Source organism: Procambarus clarkii, chromosome 47, assembly GCF_040958095.1.
Source record: "Procambarus clarkii isolate CNS0578487 chromosome 47, FALCON_Pclarkii_2.0, whole genome shotgun sequence".
NCBI lineage: Eukaryota > Metazoa > Arthropoda > Malacostraca > Decapoda > Cambaridae > Procambarus > Procambarus clarkii.
The window spans coordinates 25,121,378-25,141,640 of NC_091196.1; the positions used below are offsets into that span (position 1 = coordinate 25,121,378).

At 37.1% G+C, this 20,263-nt stretch overlaps 2 protein-coding genes across 2 annotated transcripts; both read right to left on the minus strand.

Annotated features, from left to right (window-relative positions):
• Positions 1-1,221: 1,221 nt before the first annotated feature.
• Positions 1,222-8,583, minus strand: LOC123763008 (pyroglutamyl-peptidase 1-like protein). The gene is made up of 5 exons (XM_045749922.2): positions 8,469-8,583; positions 6,739-6,995; positions 6,340-6,466; positions 5,609-5,711; positions 1,222-4,934 (listed from the first exon to the last, which is right to left on the minus strand). The coding sequence occupies exons 2-5, from the start codon at positions 6,991-6,993 to the stop codon at positions 4,760-4,762; spliced, it is 660 nt and encodes a 219-aa protein (XP_045605878.2). The 5' UTR covers positions 6,994-6,995; positions 8,469-8,583; the 3' UTR covers positions 1,222-4,759.
• A 6,194-nt stretch (positions 8,584-14,777) lies between these two features.
• Positions 14,778-19,779, minus strand: LOC123763010 (uncharacterized). Its single transcript, XM_045749934.2, has 5 exons — positions 19,624-19,779; positions 17,984-18,128; positions 15,994-16,080; positions 15,589-15,749; positions 14,778-15,189 (listed from the first exon to the last, which is right to left on the minus strand). Exons 2-5 carry the CDS (start codon positions 18,122-18,124, stop codon positions 14,919-14,921), a joined length of 660 nt encoding a protein of 219 aa, XP_045605890.2. The 5' UTR covers positions 18,125-18,128; positions 19,624-19,779; the 3' UTR covers positions 14,778-14,918.
• Between the last annotated feature and the right edge of the window lie 484 nt (positions 19,780-20,263).

The window sequence follows — 20,263 nt, forward strand, 5'->3', positions numbered from 1 at the left end:
CTGGTGATTAACTGGTACTTTTGCCAAGCCAATAATACGTGTGCACTGTAGCCTCTTGTGTGTTATATTATTATTATTATTATTATATTTTTTAAAGAATTGGTCTGGATTAAGTTATAGAACAACTAGGAGGGGTACCAGGTAGTGCTGGGTGTCCCCTTCCCCCTCTCTGCCCCACACTCACATTCTCTCTTGATTGACTGGGCACCAGACCTTAACTGTAGCCTCTGTTCACCCAGCAGTAAATGGGTACCTGGTTATTAAACTATTTGGCGGGTTGTATTCCGGGGAAAATTAGGATTAATGGCCTGCCCGGAAAGCTGTGTGTGCTGGTGGCTTTACAATAATGTATGAACTCTTGTATATAAAAAAAAAAACAGTACAAATGTTAAGCTGTGAGGCTAACTGCAACCATCTAGTGTCCAACCTCAGACATTCTCTTATAGATTTAGTGATGGAGATTATATTTCAGATCTTAAAAAAGACATTTATTAAAGTACATGCTATACTCAAAGTAGAATCTTTTGACAATACATACCTCCATTAGCGACTTTACCTCAACAAGTAAATGTTTCCTATACTACATTACTGTATATATATATATTATATATATATATATATATATATATATATATATATATAATTTTGATTGAAAGGGAAATAACACAAGATTTATTAGAGTGCAAGTTGTATTTCAGATGAAAAACCATTTGCCATAACTGTGACAACATAGAGCTGAAAAATGTTGTCCACATTTCCACCTATGCAGATATCCAATAGTACAGTCTGGATAAAATAGTTAATGTACATCTAGAACAATGAAGACCAAACTGCATTTACTTAGTAGCCCATTTGCATACAGATTCCAAAGCCTTTTAACTTAAAATGTATTATACTGTATAGTACTTGTATCCAAGTCCATAAAGGTTTTTTTTTTTCCATACAGGTTAGTTTGGTTCCTTGCCTTAAGCCAGAAGAACAGCTGCATAAGCCACAATTAACTATACTGTACTCTAGATTAGCAAACTATAGATTCCCCTCAACCATAAGGCACTATCCATAGTCTATTGTACTTGGGGAAATATTGTAATATGATGCACAAAATGACCCAAGTAGTCGATGAGCATTTAATACAACAAATATTTGAAGAACACCAGAAGACTTTACATACTCCATGCGATTGAAAAGATTACATGGACAACAAGGATAAAAATACAAGCATTAAAAACTATGTCATTTTATTAAATTATTATCCGACTCCACATTTGGAGCATACATTAAAATATGTAGACCCACTTAAGTACATATAGATACACAGTACAGTACATGATATAGACTATGTATATGTATTAAAATAAGATAGTATAAAAATCTCATTAAGCATCAAGAAAATTTGGGTACTACAGTATATACTGTTCTTACATTGTACTTTGTATATGTATTAAAAATAAATACCCATAGCCTATTTCATGTACAATACTGCACGTGTGAAATTTTAAGGGGGTGGGTACAATTTGGAATACAAATAATTGTACCAATTAACAAATGAAAACAGCTAGGTATTTATTCATTAAAAATCTGTTACTAAGGCTACCTTTAAACCTATTCCCAACTTTGCATTACATGTTGAGCATTCACATCATAGGAATGCAATGCACAACTTTTGTCCAATGATGGCAGGTACATGGATATTAGGATTAAAAAACAGCAGACAACACCAATTAGCTACATTTGGAAGTTTAGAGATCTTAGAAGTCACAGAATATCTTAAATCTATAATTGGTAAAAAATTACAAAAAATTACATATGAGAGGCTGCCATGGTGGTTACAGCACGATACAATCACACTATTCATGATTTTTCACCCATTGCTTCTAACAAGCACAATGTGAATTGTTTTATTTTTACTTTAACAATATCAGTACAGGCTACAGAATTTAAAATGCATAATACACACCCAAAAGACACTGACATGAGCCAAAATCTTGTTTCCATCTTAGGAAACAATGAAAATTACAGAAGAGTTCAGGAATGATAAAAAATTCTAGAGCTAGTGAAAAACAAATACTGTACTGTGAAAGATCAGACAAGTATTCAAGGTAACCTGTTTTACCTGTAACATGTAATTTCTCTACCTCTCCTCCTGCTGTAAATTAAAAAAAAAATAAGTATATTCATTATACAATACAGTAATTTGGTTCAGCCAATAATTAGATACCATTTGGTAAATATTTATTAAACTAATTTGTACACCACATAAAACAGATTTAATGTTATCCAGTCAGAGCTGAATTTTGCAAGTAACAATTTGTAATTAATTAATGGAAAATAATTTTGTAAGCACATTATTTTATATATCAGCCTAGCAAAATATGCCTTTCTGCAGTCACAAACCTTGGTCACAATCACAATATTATTACATTTAGCCCTGGCTACAGTCTAAGAAACACTGACTAGATACTAAGAAGAGGAAAGTAAATGGAAGTACTGTACATTTCTGTCATCAACAATTCTTACCTTATGCTACAATTGAAAAATGGTTGGAGATCAGAAGGAATCTACACAATAAGGAAAAGGTAACAGTAATCGGAGAAAAAGACTTGGGAATGTTAACCAATTCCAGCAATAACACTGCAAGCACACACACACTTTTATAAATGCTGGCAAACAATTTAATTTACAAATTTAAAGGAGGACTCTTTCGAGGACAACTTATTACGCGAATGAAATGAACCATCTACCATATTTTCATATTCTGAGAACCTCGCCACTTCTATAAGTGACCAAAAATACCATTAAGACAGTAAAAGTATTTATAATATTTTTATTATCCCAAATACTGACCTACTGTATACATGGAGAAATGTATACTGAAGGTCAGTATTTGAGATAAGTAAAATGGGGAAATTCATTATCTCTTGGTCCCAATCCCTGCACATATTGTATGTACTATATACCTGAATGCACAAAGCAAATACTGTATATGGAAGGATACAATTGCAGATTACAGTGAAGTGTAAAAAATAATGAGGGTATACAAAATTCAAATGAGAAATTTATTTATAAACATTGCATAATTAGTTATATACCTAAAATATAAATCAATGGTGCTTGCTATTACATGCTGGATTACTCTAACCTGCAGTCAGATTCTTTATCAGAGGTCATCCCACTTCCCATGCTCCCATTATTCAAAAAGTTCAATTATTCATCTACAGTACAAACTATCCTCCTCGGCTTCCCACAAGTGCACTTACCTCCAATAAGCTAGGTACAGTTCCAGCAATGAGAGTATGACTCAAACCAACAATACAAAATACCCTGCCACATGACAACAAATGTAGGTAATGTGTCAGCCAAGACAAACTACAATAGCAGCAAGTTTAAAAGGAAACATGTGATGCCTTTTGAGCAGAGTAAAGCTGAAAGAAGTGGAATTCAATATCCCTCTGATGACTATACAAAAATATTGCTAGCAAAGCCACACTTTGTACTCTGAAAGGTGAAAGCAAGATCGACACATTATGTTGAAAGGAAGATCAGTACATAATTACAGAAGAGGAACCAGTCATCCAGGCTAAAATTAAGAGAGCTTGTGTTCTGGCAGTGATACTGTATGAGCAAATGTGAGATGAAACAAAGTTACCAATGGTAATGATTGATCCAGAAGATCAAGCATTCCCATAGGGAAGTAAACAATATGAAGTAGTGTGTATAGCAATGGATGATGGTCAGTTGATGTAGAAGGTGTATAGATCTGCCTGAATTTGAGGAAATTGTGCAGGGCAAAATCTAACTATCAGAGCCTTTAGTTTATAGTACAGATATTAGTAAACCTGTGCAAAATTTTGAAAGGATAAATTCAATATTTACTATGTAGAAGATTATGCCCAGTTAACCAAACTTAGCTTTTTTTGGCAGAGTTCAGTCCCAACTGGTTGGAAAGTGCTAACTGTGCTACTGTATATGGTTTCTTGCCATTCTTACTACATACTGCAGCTGGTTTGGGATTCAGATAAAGTAGTTTTATTAGTTATGAACACTAACAAAACAATTCCTTAAGAAGACAATGAATGTTTTTTCAGCAAAATGAATTGGACATTTAATGATCCACAGTATATGTCAAAACTGCAAATTCAAAAAAAGATCTAATAAAAATAGACTACTGTACTAGTACCAGTATTAGATACGTGTATTTAAATATGGACCTGGAAAAGATCAATCCAACTGGGAATGATTATCTGGGCAAGTGGTGGAACCTTTTACAAGGTACCTGGTTCCTGTCCTCGTCGAGGCCACTAGAGTTAGTGGCCCTCGGGGTAAATTCGGGTAAATATTACGAACAACTCGAACATTATGCACCAACATCAATACTGGACAAAACTGCCTCAGAATAGAACAAATTGCACAGTTTTCTAACCAAAACAATGTGGCAAAATTAAAAGTACAAAATCATTTACATCCTGAGGCCCAAGACTCGTTTGTACTCTATGGCAGGTTAGAAGCTACATACATCATTCACTTGTAAATTACTAAAAAATGCAGATGTAATGGATACATTAGTATCTAAAACATTATAACAAATATAATATCTCGGCACATTCTTAGGAGCCTGAAAATCTCTAAAATGCCTCGAGGACATACTCAACAGCACATTTGTTTCAACTTTTCAAACTTCTTGTGCATTTCTTCTTGAGAACCTTTGAGCATTCACTACTTGTATAAAACACTGCACAACCTTGTACAACCATTTGAGCAACTATTTCTTGTTGTTTAAATCCAATGCTTGGTGATAAAGGGCCTCTATAGCAGCAGCAAGACCAGCTGCAATGTCTGATGCTGATATATTGTCTCTAATTGGGGGAACATGAATAAAAGCTGATCTGAATCTATTCTGATGTAGAGACAAGTAATACACATATTCGCAGATAAACCTGCAATAAAAAGTTTAATTAATTTTTCCATATAAAGTTGTCTAATAAAATATATTTATGTAAATATTAAGTAACTTAACATTAGTTTCTTAAAAGGACCAAGGCACCTATTCCAGCTAATTGAAGTGATCATAATACAATGGTGATGCAACACAATTTCATCTTTATACCCTACAGCACATGACTTTACATTTAAGTTATAACATGTAGAGTATATTAGTTTCACTGTTATTAAATCGAACATATAATCCTTTCACTTTTGACCTCCAAAGTGATTACTAGAAATAACATGCCTGTGTCATCCAACGAGCTCCATTGAGTAGGTGTGTGCTTCTGTATATACTGAACTAAATGGCTATGTATACAGATAGCTGCAGAATGCAAATTCTGAACCAAATAAAGTTAAGTGCTTATTAAAATTTCCTTTGTGGGAGCTCTATTATTGAACTGTACTACAGTTGCAGAGGTTCTGAACTCATCTGCTTGTACAACTAAGGTACTGTTATATGCAAAAGCTACAGTGAACTGAAGAAAAATTAAAACGGAATGAAAATTAACTACAGTAATTCATAAATTAATGTGTAAAAAACAACAAAACGTGTTACCAACATGAAGTAAATAAATTCAAACATTTTGCACCTTCATTTTACAGAGGTATGTTACTCAAAACTTACCAGCCAGCATTCGTGGACTTCTCAGATTTCATGGTGCCATTCTCATTTATGGTCTTTGACACTGTCTCCATACAGATTCCAGATTTTATCTCCTCCTCACCACCTAGAAATGTGTATTCATTGAAAACACCAGAACATTAATAAGCATATTAGCAGACATAAAAAAATACAAAGTGACCATTGGATGTTACTCGTGCATGTGTATGCTAGACTCTTACCATTATGATGCATTTCCAATACACCCCAAAGTCTACATACAATAGACATACAATATTACAGCAATAAAGATCAGATATCTGTATACAGTACAGTATATTAAGATACTATACAGTAAACTAAGGTTTGTTGCTGTTGATTTAGAGGTAAACACAATCCAGAGATCAGATGCACACAGCTACATGGCACAGTTTTCCCACTTGGTAAAGAGTTAAAAAAATGTCAGCAAGTGGTACATAACTATTTATACAATACACTGCTAAGAATAACTAAGCTAAACCTTAGTGAAAACTTTCAGTAGAAATGTGTGTGCGCACACTTCATAATTAATCAATGCAATTGCAACTTTCTTCAACATGTGCACACACACATACAAACAAACCTCTCCGTTCATAGTTTACATTTTAAGACAGCATAAATGTTCGGTAACACAAAAATAAAGTTTGAACTACATCAGTGGCAAGTCATTTGACTAAACAGTCCAAATTTCCATCTTAAAAATAATATTTTCTCACCTGGAATACACAACTTGTCCTTCGGTACTTTCCTATGGATGTCATTATATTCGTATCCACTGTTGCGTGCTACCTGCTCCAGGATTAATTTGTCTGTATTACATTTCATCCCAATATGGATTACCAGCTGCAAGGTAGAGCACAAATAGGATGTAATTAAGTATTAACTAATAAGTGTTCACTGTTCACTTCAAAGCATTCACTGTTTACATCTACATACTGTACTGTACAGTAGGCAGTGGCAAACGAGTATGTTATTTTAAAACACCCTGCAAATCCTGTTAATACAGTACACATGATAAGCCACACATGATAAGCCACACAATTAGCATTAGAAAATCATTTTGATTAAGGGTTCTCTACAAACTCCTTGTCAAAATTACAAAAAAAATTTCCTACCTTTGGATTTAACTCTTTCCATTTCTTTGGTATAATGCTGCTTGCATCTTCATATGAAACATTTAAAATATCAAAGACAATTTTGCATCCAAGTTTCTTCTCTAGATTTAACTCCTTCAAAATACACACAGCCATTTCACTAGAGTTCTCTGAATAATGCCAAAACTTAGAAAAGCCAGTGATGTAAATAACTGGGCAGTTCTTAGTTACTGGCAACGATGGACTTCCCATAATTAGAGAGATGAGACTGCCCATGTCTGAAAAAAAAGAGCAGTACTTTAGTCAAAATTCTGTAGCCTATCATAACAATAATAATACTGTAATAATAATAAAAAATTAAAACTTGCATTGAATATACAGTATGTATAGAAAATGGGTAAATTTTGCAAAAAAAAAATCAAAGTTTTTCTTAATTAAAGACCATCTCCCCACCCCTGATTAGAGGCAAGACAATCCATTGAGGAGCTCAGAATCTAGCGTTGTAGAGATCAGGAGTACTAAATGAGTATGCTAGCCTGAGGCATGAAGGAAGGTGGAGGCCTTCAGGTTACCCTTAAAAACCATCATTGATGTCTGAAAGGTTTTGTATTCGGATCTAGCCTCATGTATCCTGCACAAGCCCTATATCTAGCTACAGGGCTGACATAGCAGCAGCAGAGCAAGTTGCTGAGCTGCATAATGTAATATCAGAAACCCAAACCCTTATTACAGTAGGAAACTAACCATGAGACGATAGATTGGGTAAATCTAACATCACAAGCAGGAGAAAAATTTCTCTACCTAATACAGGACTCCTTTTGCCTTTTTCTACATGTGGTAGAGCCCACACAAGGTACAGTAACATTTTAAATCTTGTGCCAACATCAGAAGATGGCATAATTGATCAAATTCCTGCAGGGGGAAAAGCACACCCCCTTCGTGTGATCACCATACAGGTATTATAAACACCGTGCGTCTTAGTGGCTTTAGGCATAGTATATAATAGAAAATAATAACATGTAATAGAGCTACTGTGGTATATAGTAGCTCTATCTAGAATTCCAACATTCTGCTTTTAACTAATTTTGTATGCATTTACTTTTCCCAAAACAAACATTTATTAATTTATTATTTATAAGATGGATTACAAATATAGAACCACAAATTTAAATTAAATTTTTTACTCAGGAAAAGTACATACAGTACATAGATGAGTTAGAAACAATGTTGGATTTATAGATAGAGCTAGTACATACAATACCTAAAGCCACTAATACGCATAGCATTTCGGGCAATAAAAGTCTATGATGATGAATTTTTGGATTGCCATTGAGGAAACTATGACGGAATGGGAGAGGAACTGCAAAGCACCATCTGGAGGGAGCTGATAGGTTACCATGGAAGGAAGCATCATGGGAACAATTCAAGGTCATTACTGAACTTGTTCCGAAATGTATGCCAAAAAGGAGATGGATAAAAAAGGGAACTAGATGGATAACACACGTAGTGAAACACGAGCATTGATAACTATGTGGAACTAATGGAAAAAGATATAAATTCAACCAGAATATCATATATTATGAAATATAAAAGGGCACTAAACTCAACCACCCAGGAAATCAGCCAAAAGAAACTAGGAAAAAGTTGCCCGATCATAAAGATGCAAAATCGTTATATGCCTATGAAACTAGCCTATATAACAAGTAAAACCAAAGAAAAAGACTATTGCACCCTTAATGGATGGGACTAACCAAGTTATGTCTTCTTGTGGAGTAGTTGTGGTTGTTGTTATAGGTTGTTGAGGCGTATGTTAGTAGTGGTTTAAACCCCCTAGACCAGCTGATGGCACCACCTGACGAATATAACAACTCTCGCTCTAAAAAATTTTACTCTCAGATAAACACAATAAATATATATAAAATGTATCTAAACGCATTTTATTTTTCCCATGTGTAAATACCATGCATATACTTAAGTTCTTGAGCACGAAATTCTATTTAGAAGCTATGTAACTTCTAGCAAATACACTTTTCAAAGTAAGCAGAAATAAAAGTAAATTTTTTTTTAACTTACGAGTTAAGAACACACTATCCAACACTATAGCTGTGATTGGCCTGTTATCAAGGATTTCAAACCAAATAGTATGAGGTACTTCGAGCTCTGTATACTAAGTATACTGTATAATACAGTATATATAATACTGTATACGATAGTGTACACTGTATAATTATAACTACTTCATACACTTGGCAATGATGGAAGATATTCTTGTGCTGTACCCATGTTATTTAACCGGACCCCGACCAGTTGTGTAAACGCAAGCATGAACAGTTAGTTTTTTAGTTTTGTTCATTTATTATGCACCCCATACCCATCCCGTGGGCGGTAGTGGAAAGGGTTACAGAGGCACATAATGGGCTCAGGGACTGAACCCCACAAAAGCATGAACAAACCGAACAAAAAACATCTAAAGCATAACCATGTATGAACCGAAGCCCGACCATGCACAACCCGTAGCCCGACCATTTGTGTAACCGGAGCCCGACCATTTGTGTAACTGGAACCCGACCAGTTGTGTAACCGCAAGCCTAGCATGAACGAATCGAACAAAAAAAATTTAAAGCACAACTATGCACGAACCAAGCCCGACCATGCACAAACTGAAGCCCAAGTAACACCCCCAGAGTCCGACCAGTTATTTAACCGGAGCTCAACCAGTTATTTAACCGGAGCCCGACCAGTTATTTAACCGGAGCCCAACCAGTTGTGTAACCGGAGACCGACAAGTTGTGTAACCGGAGCCCGACCAGTTGTGTAACCACAAGCATGAACGAACCCATCAAAACAGGGTTTACAGTCTCCGTGGTGTAGTGGTAAGACACTCGCCTGGCGTTTCGCGAGCGCTATGTCATGGGTTCGTATCCTGGCCGGGGAGGATTTACTGGGCGCAATTCCTTAACTGTAGCCTCTGTTTAACGCAACAGTAAAATGTGTACTTGGATGAAAAAACGATTCTTCGCGGCAGGGGATCGTATTCCAGGGACCTGCCCGAAACGCTACGCGTACTAGTGGCTGTACAAGAATGTAACAACTCTTGTGTATAATCTCAAAAAAAACAAAAAACATCTGAAGCACAACTATGCACAAACGGAAGCCCAACCATGCACAACCTGAAGCCGAAGTGACACCCCCGGAGCCCGATCAGTTGTGTAACTGCAAGCCTAGCATGAACGAACTGAACAAAAAACATCTGAAGCACAACTATGCACTGAAGCACAACTATATATATATATATATATATATATATATATATATATATATATATATATATATATATATATATATACAGTATATATATTGGTGCAAACAAGCCTGAACGGTCTCCAGGCATATATGCAACTGAAAATTCCCACCCAAGAAGTGACTCGAATCCATACTGCCGGAAGCAATGCGTCTGAGGTACAGGATCCTGTACATCAGATGCATTGCTTCTGGCAGTATGGGTTCGAGTCACTTCTGGGGTGTGAGTTTTCAGTTATATATATTGGTGTATACTGGCAGCAGGTTTTCTTTTAAACATGACTCATTGAATATGACCGCATATTCTGTATTTACTATCTTCTGATTTAGGGCTTCTATCCCTCTAACTATTTTCCTAGCATCAGGGCTTAGCTGAAAGAGGAGTTCTCCAAAACTCATTTTCGTTATTTCAAAGTGAAGAAAAAAAGTGAATTACTATAGAATGTATTACACTTATTTATACAATTTGCACAACGTTTCGAACCTCCATGGTTCATTCTCAAATGAAATGAAATTGATGATGATTGATTGATGAAGATTAAACCACCCAAAAGGTGGCACGGGCATGAATAGCCCGTAAGTGGTGGCCCTTTTGAGCCATTACCAGTATCAATATCTGATACTGGAGATCTGTGGAAGTGCATAGGGGATAAATGGGGGGACGAAGCACATAAGAACATAAGAATAAAGGTAACTGCAGAAGGCCCATTGGCCGATACGAGGCAGCTCCTATTATACAAAGATTAATCAGGTGTAATTGACCTGTTATGTTGAACAGTGTCTTCTGTGTTGGCATCGTTAGGTTCTGGTCTTGTACTTACTAGTTTCGTGCCTTAACATCTTAATATTATGATAATCACGACATATCTGCAGTAAAATCACTGTGCCATTCCGGTTTTGGCCTCCACCGCCTTCTCACTTGTTCCCTTGTAACTTGTAACTCACTTGTAACTTGTAACTCACTTGTAACTTGTAACTCACTTGTAACACTTATATGCTGTGCTTCCTATTTTAACCTGCTATGTTAAATGGGATTCTTGTATTGTGATTCGTGTATTTGTACTCACTGAATTTGTGTGCCCCTTGAGGGACTTGATGTAAAGGGGAGGGGGGGGGATAGAAATAGCCTAAGCTACTCTATCCCTTTGAGATGTATTTTTTTATTGTCTCAATAAACATACTTGAACTTGAAGTGGACTTTAATGTTTTTTCGGCAGCTTTATTTCCTTAGTTTCTGAGCTGTTTTCTTTACCGTGTATGTTGTAATAAACTATTCCTATATTTACAGTTGTTTCTCCCTGTGAAGATTATTAAACAATGGTGATTATAAGGGCGCGGAAGTTCAGCCTGGCCAGGGCCGCCAGCAGCCCTTGGGCCCGCCCCGGCAGCTCCCAGTCTTTAATTTGACACCTTTGTGGCACCTTTGTGGGACCTTGGTATAAGCCTAACATGTATATATATACACTGGCTGCCTGTCCCCCCTACACAATGATTTATTATTACCTATTATTTTATCATTTAATTTAAATATTAAATAAAATAATTCATTTAATTATTACAGTAAGTACTTAATAATTTAATAATAAGTAGTAAGTACATAAAAATGATTAAAAAGTACAGTTTAGTCATAAGAGATTCCTAGATTGGAATTCACTACTAAATTTCAATATATCCAAGTATTTTTAGTGTGAAATGCTGTTATTATATGCATAAACTGTTGTTTTAATAATATTACGCTTAACAACTTGGGCTGAACGGTAGAGCGACGGTCTCGTTTCCTACAGGTCCGCGTTCAATCCCCGACCGCCCAAGAGGTTGGGCACCATTCCTTTCCCCCGTTCCATCCCAAATCCGTATCCAGATCCCTTCTGAATGCTATATAGTAGTAATGGCTTGGCGCTTTCACTTGATAGTTCCCCCACCCCCCTGAATAATATTACGAGAGCAGTATTTACGGGCTATTCATACCCGTGCCACCTCTTGGGTGGCTTTATCTTCATCAATCGAGAGCAGTACGTCCTAACCAGACGTTATATGATGATATCCTGAACAGTTGATAAATAAAAGTAGTTGCCGAACTCCAGTTATCTAATACTTATCATAAATGGTATAAAACCTTATCATAAGCCAAGGGATTTGTAGATCAGTGTTTAAAGGGAATTCGGAAGTAATAACACAGCTGATGCCATATGTCGGCAGAAGAGAACACTATCAACTGGCTGGTCAACAGTGGCCATAAGATACAGCTTACGCCATCTGTTGACATCAAATTACACTTATAACAAATTACCCTACAAAATACAACTAACGCCATCTCTGTTTTTTTCCAACGCACTATAAATAGCCAAACAGCAACCCATAAGGCAGGTTGTTGTGCTCGGGTAGGAGGTTCCAAGCTCCGCCCACAGATGGTATGGGGTGCATAATAAATGGCACATCATTGGTAGATATTCTTTGTTGACATTCACACAACAGCCAATCACAGGAAGGGATCAGCTAAAGGCTCCATCCACTTAATAAATCATCATTATTCAGCACACCATCCTTGCTCATGACATTCTGCTTCAACTTTAATCTACCTAAAAAGTGAAATGTTAAGTATTTAAAAGTATTAATAAAGTGATAATTAAATAATGCAGGATGTAACGGGTGTTACAGAAACATGGGCTGGCTACCTAACTTGTGACGTTATTATTGGGGGTTGCCTTGACACAAATAATGATACTCGGCTCTGCCCTCTTATTCGAGTAAATTATCCAGTTAGATGGAGATTTCTGTCAGGTGCAAATCAGAAATTGTTGTTCTTTTTCACAACAACCTTGTTGTTGTGCACAAGGACCTATTTCTTAGTTTAAATTGTATTCATAAAAGAGTGTTAGTATTCCTCGCAACAGCCAATCACAGGAAGGTATTTCTGGAAGCTCAGTCTCCTTATGGACTCAGCACATCGCTCTAGCTCATGGCTCTCTGTTTCATCTCTTGTATCTACAAACTATGACTTTTTTCGATTACTGTTATAATTAATAATATGAGATATAAAAGTTTTTACACAAAATGGCTAAATTCTGCCATTAAATGGACCTTGTCTGGTATACATACAAACATACACCAATTTATTACCATTCATCCATTATTAATTTCAAATGTAATGTATACTGTCTAGTTTTTTCCTCTCGCCATTACTTGGTGCAATATTTGAAAGTTGTCTATTTATTTATCGATCTATCTATTATTTTGTATTTATATTTACAAGTTTCTGTGTTTGGAAGAAAACTCTGCATTGAATTGGGACTAATTTATTAAATAATATTATTTAGTATTAATTAATATTTACAACTATTATTAATTAGAATTATTTATAGCTTAGTTACTTTCATGTAACTTGCAATCGTACATTTTTAACATTTATAGCCCAAATTAGCACATCTTGCTTTTAAATTAGCCCAAAAAGTAGCAAGTAGCGAAATTAAAAATTTGGGAGCGCGGAGCTCTCAAAAGTAGCCCAATTCGCTATTTGTAGCACAATCTGGCAACCCTGCGTTTTTTTAAGTCATCACAGGCATAAGGTAAGAGGACACGTGCACAGCCGTTTGTCCTGTGCGGGAACTGAACCAGAGACCCAGCCTTGTGCAACAGGTATTTGTTTATTTGTAAATTATGCCCCGAGGGGCGAGTTTATTGGGCAGCGCCACTCATCTTGTGAGTGGACACACCGCCATAGCAGCATGTACAACACTCCCCAATAGGAAAAAAAACCCGCTGGGTTGTTCATCCTGTCACTTGTACCCAGACACAGCTGGGACTTGCTTAACTGTATCAATTTTTGTTTATTTTTTATGGTACTTCTCTTGAACAGTAGCACAGGTGAAGTATACAGGCACTGAAGGTCTTAATCACACCCCTATATAGTTGGTGTTTTGTATATTCATTGTACAATGTATATTATATGTACATCTTATACATTATTTTAATGGCACTGATGGTAACAGCGATATTATTTGTAATGTAATTACTACGTAAAATTGTTATTATGAATATTAATTGTGAAACACTTCCAGTATTATAGTTTACATGCATATTGAAAGTTATTTATATTTCCTTAAGTTTTCGTTACATAGTTTCCTCTATCTACAAGAAACAATTAAGATGTGGAAACAGTGCGAGAATTTGAGATATTACATTACTAACAATAGTGGTGTGCCATTTCATACATTTATATTCTACATACACTTAAACGGCTAAACTTACAAAGTCTAAAATGTCATGTTCAAATGTGAGACCCTGTGTTCATAAACTTTACATGTGATCTAGTTTCCCATACAAGCTGAACTAATAGACATAATTGTAGCCATGCATTCGAGCTGACATCTGTCACTCTACTTATTTTGTTTCATTACAAGAGTTTTGTTTGACACATTTACTTGTGATAGACAATGGTATCTAATATAGTTCAAGTTTACATTCTTTAAATTTATCTGAGCTTTCTAATGATGATACTATTTAGGCTTTGATAGGCTAAGATTCTATTCAATATTATCTTTATTTACCGTAAGCTTTGCAAAAATATCGACTCTGTAAAGCCTTTATTAAATATAAATACATATACTATATCTCAATGGTTTCAAAGAGAACCATGTAACATTATGACAAGGTATTTACACCTAGTAATTGATGGCTTAATGAAATACACAAGCTGAGTATTTTTGTGTTTGATTAGTTTCTTTGATGTACCATATCAAAGGTCCAGGGTGGTTGGAAGTGATTTGTTCTTTTACTATACAACTGTTGATGTAATCTAAGAATATAAATAGAAGTGGTTGATATTTAGATCCAGCTTCAACAATTCTCGTCCCAAAACTTCCTTGAGTCTCTGAAGCAAGTATTTTAGCCTACAACTGTGACTATATCACATCCTCAGTAACATGGTCGTGGACAATAGGGTAAACAGGTAATACAGAGTTTGTAGGAGAGGATGGAGGTGTGTGGGAGGGTGTGGTAATGGGTGTGTGGGAAGGCGTGGTAATGGGCGTGTGGGAAGGCGTGGTAATGGGCGTTTGGGAGGGTGAGGAAGTGGGCGTGGCTGCGAGGGAGACGCTTGTGAGGCGTGTTGAGGCTCCTGAAGGCTCTCTGACATGGAGTCTGCGTCCGGCGCTGTCGTAGTGGACCACTACACTGTGTGGTGGACACGGGGCGAGGTTAGAAGATTAGTACACATAACATCAGGTCAAGACTTTACAAACACGAAATATAAATGTTTCATTTATCATATTAGATAAATTCAATCGTAAAATTGAATTACTAGCAAAATTTCCTACAGCGTTAATTAAAAATTGTCAGAATACAGTAAATTCTGTATACGAAGTTTATAAACATAATATTTATAATGGCTAATATTAAGTATGCACAGAAGCAACAACAATAAAACATCACCATCACTACTTCTACCTCTAATACTACTACTACCACTACTACTACTACTACTACTACTACTAATAATAATAATAATAATAATAATCATAATATAATTAGTGGGAGGGGGCGGGGCGGTGTTGAGTAGGCTATGGGCCTCACCGGGGATCTTTAACGTCCAGGTAATCCTCGTAGAACTGCTGTAGCCTTGATGATTCCCTTTCCCGCCGAAGGTACTTAATGAGGAGGACGAGGAGGGAGGCGGCGAAGAAGAAAAGGACGAACACTATGTAGAGGACGGCCAGGGAATCTTCGGACTTGGTCTGGCAAGAAACGAACAGTAATCGACACCAGGTAAACACAGGATAATTTTTTCTCTTTTCTTGTCAGTGTTTATTCACATATTGGTTTAGTTTTTACATCTTTGTGCAGCTGAACATGCAGACGTTTGTTGTGTAGCTAAATATGTAATCGTTTGTTGTGTAGCTGACTATTCAAACATTCGTTGTGTAGGTGGCCATACAACGTTCGTAGCGTAATTGGCCATACAAGTGTTCTCACACGGACCTGATTAGAGACATCCGTGGCGTTGTCGGTCTTCAGCAAGACTCGCAGTTCTCGTATAATGCTGGAGGAGGTCTTCTTGTAGCCATTCTGAGAAGAAAGTTAACTAAATTGCTCAAGACTGCACATCGGAACCCATCCCCTGTCGAGGCATATATATACAAAATATTAATTTACAAAACTGAAACGGTCCAGAATTTCTGGTGTCGGTATTATGGTAAGAATACAGTATGGGACAGAGGAGCCGGAAACACCGAGGAGCCGGAAACGGTAGTGTTCAGCTTAGTCACCAGTATCGATTTGATCGGGCCACTTCTAATAGCAACTTTGCCATAACTTATAACTTTGAGACTTCCAAGAAGTTTTTTTATAGAGTATGACAAATTTATTTTCTCCAACCTTTGGCTTTACATTTTATCTGTGTATAATGGCTCGTTTCATGACTAATAGAGGTATTGCTGGCTGTAGAAGTTCAACTTGTATATCTTTCTCCTTCACCAGTGGTGTTCCACAAGGTTCTCTTGTGCCAAGAGCTAGCTATGTAATACTAAGAACCCCCAATCTCGCAAATGTCCCATATAAGTACTACCAAAACAGGAGGATGGACTGATTGGTCATACATGGGGCATGTGATGCCCTTGTATGACTGTATGAGATGTAGTATGAGGATATTCTCTAGAACACGGGAATGAACAAAGCTCCGGCAAGTCTGAAGGACTCAGTGACTGGACACTTAATAATGTAGTGTGTAAGATAATGTCAGTTTTTGCTCACAGAGAATACGTGGAATGCTCAAGGTTTAGAGATAGCACAAGATAACGATACGACAGAGCCTGTCAGATGATGATTACCACACCTGCAGCATTAAGGTGTTGGGCAGATAACTGAAATAGCATGAATGTACCAGGGAGATGTGACATCGCAATTGCCAGAATTACGCTGGCAATTATATATATCGTTACTTGTGCCATATGCGGCTACAGGTAATAAATCTCCCAGTAGTGAGCATGCCAATTGTGAACAATGTGAAGAAAAGCTAGGATACACTCTTCAACACTATATCAGCGAATGCCCAGTTATCAATGATTTTAGACCACTGGTGATGACCCTCGATTGTTAATAAACTATAAAATGACAAAATGAAAATGAAATGAAAATCTCTTTGAAAAGATTTACCTATAATGTGTATTATCACAAGACGCTCTTAGAGCTTCACGTGTCCTAAAGGACAGACAATTACAAGGTGTATAGCCTAGTAAAACATAGATACTTCGTTGGATTTTCTGTGTCAATGATGAAATACAGAGTCGTCATCCTGTATCGTAGGTTACGTTACACATTTCAGAAATGTTCAACTTGGACGTTTGCTAGGTTTTAAAGAGGAGGGATGGGGAGGGGGGAGAATTAGCCATTTGAAATTTCTTTGGCTTTTAATCTTTTACCTTTCATCACATCTTAAATGTGGCCATATGCTCAGATTTTGTGGAAAGCGCCAATGGTGCACGTGCATAGGCGTGCACGCACGGACAGTAGCTGGCCCAGTAGATAGAAAAAATAGGCTGGGTCTTGCATTAGACAATCGGCGACTGGAAAGGTGGGGGCCAAGCTTAAATCTCGATCCAAGGTGGGGGCCAAGAGCTAAAAACTCGATCCTGCACACATAAATAGGTGAACACACAAACACACGCATACACAGATTTAATCGATTAAATCGATTAAATTTCATTTAATCGAATAAAGATATCCTCTTATTGTTCGGTTATTTTGAGTTTTCACTAATTTCAACCCAACAAATAGCGTCACTGGAGGAGGGATTTACACATTCTTCCTCCAATACGTTTCAGTGAAAGTATAGTGCAGTATCATATGTATTGGAATATGATTAAACCATATTCGCCAACGAAATAAACTGACCAACCGAAGACTCACCCACCAAAGTCACAGCCAGCTGGGCGACACAACCACATAGAAGACATCCAGCTGGAAGACTCACCTCTATGACCTCCTCGATGACTTGTCTGAGTCTTGACAGATCCTCCGAGAGGTACCAGATGGAGTCGTTGGTCACATTGGATCTGCTGATGCTTCCGTTGGAGCCAACATGGTCTCCAAAGGTGCTTCCGTTGATGACCATGGTTCTATAAGGGCAGGGGTGGAATAGATGGACTCTGATGTGAAGCCTAATAATAATAAGTCAGCGGAAGGTAACAGTGGAGGGAAGGAGAAATGAAGGAATGATATCAATCATTTCATGTGAATTTATATAATGTACTAATATAAGGTAATTTGTATATTTACATAAAGATTAAGAAAACAGACTAATAATTATCATAATAATAATTGGTGCGATGATATTGAAAATAATGATACTCTTCGTGGTGAAAAAGGTGATAATTAAGATGATAATAGAAAGGGCATAATAGGACAGTCGACTACCTAGCATGGATAGTACAAAACAAGGGAACATAGATGGAAACTATGTACCGAAATGAGCCACAGAGATATTAGAAAGAACATTTCAGTGTCACAAGTTTCCAAGTACTGAACTGGGTACACAGACCGGAAGCTCCCACTGCTGCAAGTTTCCTATCTCATGAACACTAACATTAATTCAGCACTCTAATTATACTACTTCCTCGTAACTTGATCATAAATTTTCTTAGCCAACGAATGCGGATTTTAGTGTGTGAACCCATTGTACTTGTCATGTTTCACTGTAACCTGTGGCCGCTGGGGGGATGTGGAGTGCATCACCACTGACTACCATATTATCCAATAGGCACATTAAGTACAAGCTTATGCGAACCAGCAAAGCAGGGGCATCAACAAATTATATTTTTGTAAAGAATTATATTTATAATATATAAAAAAGCTTCTGAAACTCTCTCATCAATGCAGTAACTAAATGAATTGTATGATAATTTCCTGTGTCTATTGTGTTATAAATAAATTGTTGACTTTGACCCGTGCTGGATACTCTACCTCCAACTCTCTTCAAAAAATGTCATAAAAATAAAAATGGTGTTTGAATGTGGCAACTTGGCACTCGTCTGCCAAGGATCGGAAGAGGGGGGGTGGGAGGGGGAGGGGCGTTGAGAGAACACAGTGAACAAATTATATATTGTATATATATATATATATATATATATATATATATATATATATATATATATATATATATATTGTATATATATATTGTATATATATATATACAATATACAGTAAGTTGAACTACTGACCCTCCCCAGGATGCAACCCCACAACAGGTCCCTAACTCCAGGGTAGCTATTTACTGCTAGGTGAAGAAAGGCATTAGGTGAAAGAAAACGCACCCAACTATTTCTGTCCCACCGAGGAATCGAACCCGGGATGCCCGATTGTGAGTCGAGAACGAAGCCAACTGTAATATGGTAGTAAGTTAATTGTTGCCACCTTGGAACCTTGTATCACCATTTACATCGTCCAATCATTCTTAAATCTTTAATGATATTAAAATTTTCTTCGTGCAGAAATCAAACCGAAACACACATGAACATTTTTTGAATGACGATTAACAGCTATATATATTAGGAATAATCAGTTTATGTATGCTTATATGTTACAGACCTGAAGATAATTAAGTCTAGTGAATACCTGAGTAATGAGGCTGAACTAAGCTCAGCGGGAAGAATTGTAGAGTCGTGGTTTGATAAGCTACGTTTCCCGTGGGTGTGGACAAGATCCTGGCAAAGATGGCGAGGTCGGTCGAGCAACTGAGGTGTGTGGCGGGCGGCCTCAACTGTTTGTTGACACGGCTATGTTTAGCCTTAAGGCTGTTAATTACCACGTTATGCTTACCCGCCAGGTGTTCTCATACTTATTTTGAGAGGTAGACGGAAAGATTAGGTGAGAACAGCGTTGGTTATTGAAGTCACCCCAAGGGTAAACGTACATCACATACACTTATCATACACTTCAAAGACACTCGAGCTTCCATTCCACTTTTAGCGTTGGGTGTATCCTGCTCTCCTCGGCCAGCAGCGTTGGGAACTTTGGTGTACCATGTTCTCGTTGCCAGCAGCGTTGGGTGGACCATGCTTTCCTCGGCCAGCAGTTAGATGGATCATGCTCTTTTCGGCCAGCAGTTACGTGGACCTTGCTCTCATCGGCCAGCAGAGTTTGGGGGATCTGGCTCTTCTCGGCCATCAGTGTCTTTAGGGGACCTGACTTTTCGGCCAACAGCATTAGGGAAAACTGGTTCTCCTTACATGCAGTGTTCTTACGTGAAGAACAA

Bases quoted from the DNA above. Each gene is read 5' to 3' on its own strand.
- LOC123763010 (XM_045749934.2), bottom strand. From the start codon at position 18,124: ATGGTCATCAACGGAAGCACCTTTGGAGACCATGTTGGCTCCAACGGA. The intron at 16,081-17,983 runs GTGAGTCTTCCA...CTTTCTTCTCAG, and splicing joins TCATCGAGGAGGTCATAGAG to AATGGCTACAAGAAGACCTC. The intron at 15,190-15,588 runs GTGAGGCCCATA...TCCACCACACAG, and splicing joins CTGGACGTTAAAGATCCCCG to TGTAGTGGTCCACTACGACA.
- LOC123763008 (XM_045749922.2), bottom strand. From the start codon at position 6,993: ATGGGCAGTCTCATCTCTCTAATTATGGGAAGTCCATCGTTGCCAGTA. The intron at 6,467-6,738 runs GTAGGAAATTTT...TCTACCTTGCAG, and splicing joins GGAAAGAGTTAAATCCAAAG to CTGGTAATCCATATTGGGAT. The intron at 5,712-6,339 runs GTGAGAAAATAT...ACACATTTCTAG, and splicing joins GGACAAGTTGTGTATTCCAG to GTGGTGAGGAGGAGATAAAA.